At 37.6% G+C, this 4,530-nt stretch overlaps 1 protein-coding gene and 1 long non-coding RNA gene across 2 annotated transcripts; one reads left to right on the top strand and one right to left on the bottom strand.

Moving 5' to 3' along the window:
* Positions 1-586: 586 nt before the first annotated feature.
* LOC137729003 (polyphenol oxidase, chloroplastic) lies at positions 587-1,767 on the bottom strand. Its single transcript, XM_068467820.2, has 2 exons — positions 1,405-1,767; positions 587-1,262 (listed from the first exon to the last, which is right to left on the bottom strand). The coding sequence occupies exons 1-2, from the start codon at positions 1,687-1,689 to the stop codon at positions 855-857; spliced, it is 693 nt and encodes a 230-aa protein (XP_068323921.2). The 5' UTR covers positions 1,690-1,767; the 3' UTR covers positions 587-854.
* Positions 1,768-3,007: 1,240 nt separating this feature from the next.
* Positions 3,008-3,888, top strand: LOC137730353 (uncharacterized). The gene is made up of 2 exons (XR_011068121.2): positions 3,008-3,121; positions 3,279-3,888. It is a non-coding gene; the product is annotated as an uncharacterized LOC137730353 (long non-coding RNA).
* Positions 3,889-4,530: the final 642 nt, after the last annotated feature.

Here is a 4,530-nt window from a genome sequence, read left to right as displayed (position 1 = left end):
TTAGTAATAACACAACAAGCTCTACAAGTAATAGCACTGGTGATACAAATATTAATTGTTGCTTCATTGGTATGCCTAAAGATGATCTGGTCACTCTCACTACAAGATTTGAATCTCTAGGTGTGTGTAACAGAGCTAGAGGAGGTACGTGTCTGCGAAAGTGCCAGTTAGCTCATAATCGAGCGAATGATCTGAGTGTTCGGGAGTTGATAGATGATGATCAGGTTGACAACTCTGCAGGCAAATGATGTTTGGTAGGCAGCGGTTTCGTATCCAGAATGGTTATGCGAAATGCTTTGACCAACACAGTAGGGGTGCTTGCTTTCGACCTAAGTAGTGAAGATATCTTATATCTAGAACTCAATGAACACAATGTCATGTGCAACATTCGTGCAAGAAAGGTAAGTAAGACTACTAGGTCACTCCGGTTAATTATGCTCCAGTAATAACTCAGCGATGGCTGTCTTCCCATTTGCGCTCCCATGGTGGCTGACACAAGTTACTAGACATAAATCGGGCTCTAGTACTTCGAATCATGTGGCTGAAGCAGGTAAGAAGAGGAAAGCCAATGACGAAGACACGATAGTGAACAACAATCAAAGCGCAGCAGAAGATATGTTGAAGAGAAAAAGGTACAACTTTCATGCGGACAAATGATTTAAGAGTGGAATCTTTGGCAGTACTAATAGTACTAGTACAAGATCAAGTGGAGGAGAGCAGGTAGTTTAGTCGGCAGCCGGCATGGTTACTTGGTCTGAAATTCTGAATCTGATGATTGATTTATAGGTATACCATTGTCTTTTGAATCTTGATCATCTTACACAATGTTATGTGCAAGCTTCTTTTCTAATTATCTAGGCAAAATATTCGATCCTGATCCGACCAATGGTGACAGGTCGCTGGACATTCCTTGGCACCAAAGTTACCTTGATACTGCCATCATCGTCAGCTCCCAAGTCCTCCAGCAAGTCCGAAATCCCAAGATGCAGGCTGGTTTTAACCTTTTTCTTGGACTGTGGCAAAAACACCAAGCTCCCTGCAAACTCGGACTTGTCAGGTCGACTCAGCGAGTCCTCATCATCGTTCACATGCACGTCGAACTTGAGCACCTTGTCTGCCACAAACTCAATCCCTTCAATCGCCAACACCTCCTCTTCCTCCTCCTTGTCCTTCTTGCTCCTCGACCTCCTCGGCCGCGGCACGATCACGCTCACCACAGAGTCCAAAACTATTGGCAACTCACTACTCCCCACCAAAACTACCTATTGAAAAAATACAGAATATAATTGCTAAATTTTAATCACTCATGATTCAACAAATTAAATATGCAATTTAATTTATGCATAGAAACATGAAAATTGATCGAGGCAAATGTTTAACACTATTCTGAAGACAGTTCACTACCTTTTTTGACGCCTCTGCCGCGTTTGCTGGCCTTGTTAGGTTATGAGTCCCCAAGGCAAGTCCTCCAAGACCAAGGAGAAGATTTCTCCTATCCAATTTTACCAGACAAGTTTGCGGATCTTGATTAAGGTTTTGGTCACTGTTGATTGTTGTTGCTTTACATGAACCTCTAAGATTTCTGACTAAGGAGATCTGGGATTTGTTTGGGAAGATGTGAGGGAGTGAAGGGGCGATGGCGCAAGTGGTAATCTTGGTGTTGGATGATAGTGGAAGAGAAGAAGCCATGGTTTTTGTTTCCTTTTTGTCAAGAGCTATGTATGGATGAACAATTTATGTCATTTGCAGTGTCTAATCACATTTACAGCCACACGTTCTACGTAGCCATTAGTCTAGATAAGGACGAGACTTTTTGTTATCAGGGCCTACTTTTGACAAAATCGAATCCAAATCCTTCCTGGATCATCTTTATGAAAATCTTTGAAATTTGTAAATTGTGTTCGTTCATTGTATATTGAGTGATTAAAATTTATTTTAAATATTTTTATTTAAAATTAAACATAAACAATACTTGACAAAAACTGACCGCACGATATACGATAAACAGACACGATTCACTAATCCAAAGATCGTCACCAAAAAAATCCAAAGAGGATCATGTTGGGTCAAAATCACACCCACTTAAAAAATTCATTTACATTTTTTTTTTTTAATACGGCACCCATGTCATGTTAATTTGTTCACTTAAAACATACATAACGATAGCTTTTTGCATTCGTGTCCTACACCAAGCCACTTGGTTGGATCATGATGCATTGATTCTCGTCATCCTTAGCTTCATTGAGTAAACCTTACTGTAATATGATGAAGAAGAAGTAATGAAGAAGATACCAGAGATAGCTTGGAGAAGAAAGAGAGAGAGAGAGATTTCAATGATTAATACTCAAGAATTTCATTACATTTTCTGTTAGAGATACTTACATACTTATATTCTTTTTTATTACTAAAGCTGATCTCTTAAGTTACCTTATAACTACCTAATCTAACAACCTTTCTTATCTAATGACAAATGGCATCTTATTGACCATTGGATCACTATCACTATCCTCAACACATTGGACGAGTAGCGTTACACAAACAACTATGCTTAAGGATTTCTACTTTTTTCGGCTATAGTTTGTTAAAACCTGCATACTTTAAAGAGCTAAATCACTCATTTTGCACTACTTTTCTTGTAATCAAAAGAAAATTAAAGCCATGTTTAAGGCGAAATCTTAAAGTGATCATAAATTTTAAGAACATTTAGCATTTTCTATAAGTGCTTCTTCAATAAGCACTTTTAACATCACCAAACCGACACTAGATCGTACAAGCAAATTGGGCAGATATCAAAAGCTTAGGCCGGCCCAATCATTAACATGATTATGTTCCACCAAAGTTAACTATGATAGCCCAACTTTTTTTTTCCTTAAAAGTAATCAGTTGTTGAATCTCGATGCAAACGCGATTTCATTTGTTGCCCTATTCTGTTCTTTTCTCAGTCGTACTACAATTGCACTGCAAACCAAATTGTACTACATCTTAGATGTACAAGTACCAGTGAGTACTAAATTCTAGTACTCCAACTTTGATTATATTGCATCAACACCTATAAATACATCATCTCTCTATTACCATCGCAGCAGAAATCAGCTCAGCAACTTTACCACTTTAACTTCAAGTAAGTTTTTCATTTGATCTTTGTTCCGTTTGATTTATTCAATTCAAATGCTAGAAACAAAGAGCGGAGTGCATAGGAGGAAATTTCCACACTCTCGTTTTTTCCTTATGCACTTCTTTTGTTTCTGTCATTAGTTAATCTGAGCATTTTTTGTCAGGAATTGGAGACGATCCAATGCAGTATTATGGTTTGAGTTCGTCGTTCCCGTCGATCGAATGAGCCTGCCTGAATTTATGGCATCCACAATCGGCACCAAATTCATCACCGGAGTGCTACTTTCATCACCTTCAGCTTCCAAGTCCTCCAACAAGTCCCTTGTCCTTGCACTCATGTTACCACTTCGATCTCATATATTTTGTTAAGCACATGCAAGCTATGCACAAACAAAACCTGGGACGCCATTTTTTATATCTTGGCACCAAAGTTACCACCCGACTGTTATCGCATTCAACTCATCCTCCAACAAGTTGGTTATCTCTATGCGCAACCTCTTAATTTTCGATACAATTAACATAAAAATCATATAAATAGAAAAAAGTTTGCGTATAGAAATAAAGGACTTGCTGTGGGATGAGTTGAAGATGATAGCAGTCTGGTGGTAGCTTTGGTGCCAAGGAAAACAAGATGGTCACCTTAATTTTTTTTTTCTTGGTATGCATTAGTAAATTTAGTGATAGAAATCAATATATACTGATGTGAGAATATGGTATTGTTTGACTGAGGATGAAACTTGAGAAATGAAATAAACATGCAATTATTTGATTCTATCTACTCATTCTCTCATAACTTGTTGATTTTGTGGTATCAATAACGTTCATAGATAGATCCAATTACAATTGACTTTACTTTATGGTAAAAGTGAATGTCAAAATAGCTTCAACCATCAACCATAAGGAACATGACATGTATAATTCGAATTAGATTATCCTAACATTATATCGATTCTCTGTTATCTAAACATATTGATATTGACACAATATAAGCGACACGCTCTGATTTAAGCAGTTGGATTCAAAATTTTCTCAGTGGTAAGAGAATTTAGATTTCGTTTATTTGCTTGGGGCGGCGAGGGTTTATTTCTTTTTCTTTTTATTCAATAATTATTTGGACTCCCTTTCACTTGTATTCATGTTCTTCACCGAGAAGTAAATAACTGTAAATAAAAAGAGAAGAAAAAGTCGCACTTAAAAAAGAAAAAAAAGGTAAAAAAAGTGGGCGTTTTGTGGACTCTTGATTTGCAACAACGATTGTAACATCAAACGCTTTATCTTCATTTCGTTTCTCTGTCTCTGTCTCTGTGATTTGTGTTGGGGTTTTAGACGAAATTCGAGCTCGAGAGAAAAAGAGGGGTTTTGGGGGATGTCTTCAACGTTTCCAGCCCATGACAAAAAGTCAGGCAAATGGGCAAG

The sequence above is a fragment of the Pyrus communis genome, chromosome 10 (genome assembly GCF_041283825.1).
Source record: "Pyrus communis isolate YQ-2024b chromosome 10, ASM4128382v1, whole genome shotgun sequence".
In the NCBI taxonomy this organism is placed as follows: Eukaryota; Viridiplantae; Streptophyta; class Magnoliopsida; order Rosales; family Rosaceae; genus Pyrus; species Pyrus communis.
This window is presented reverse-complemented; position numbering and strand designations above follow the sequence as displayed.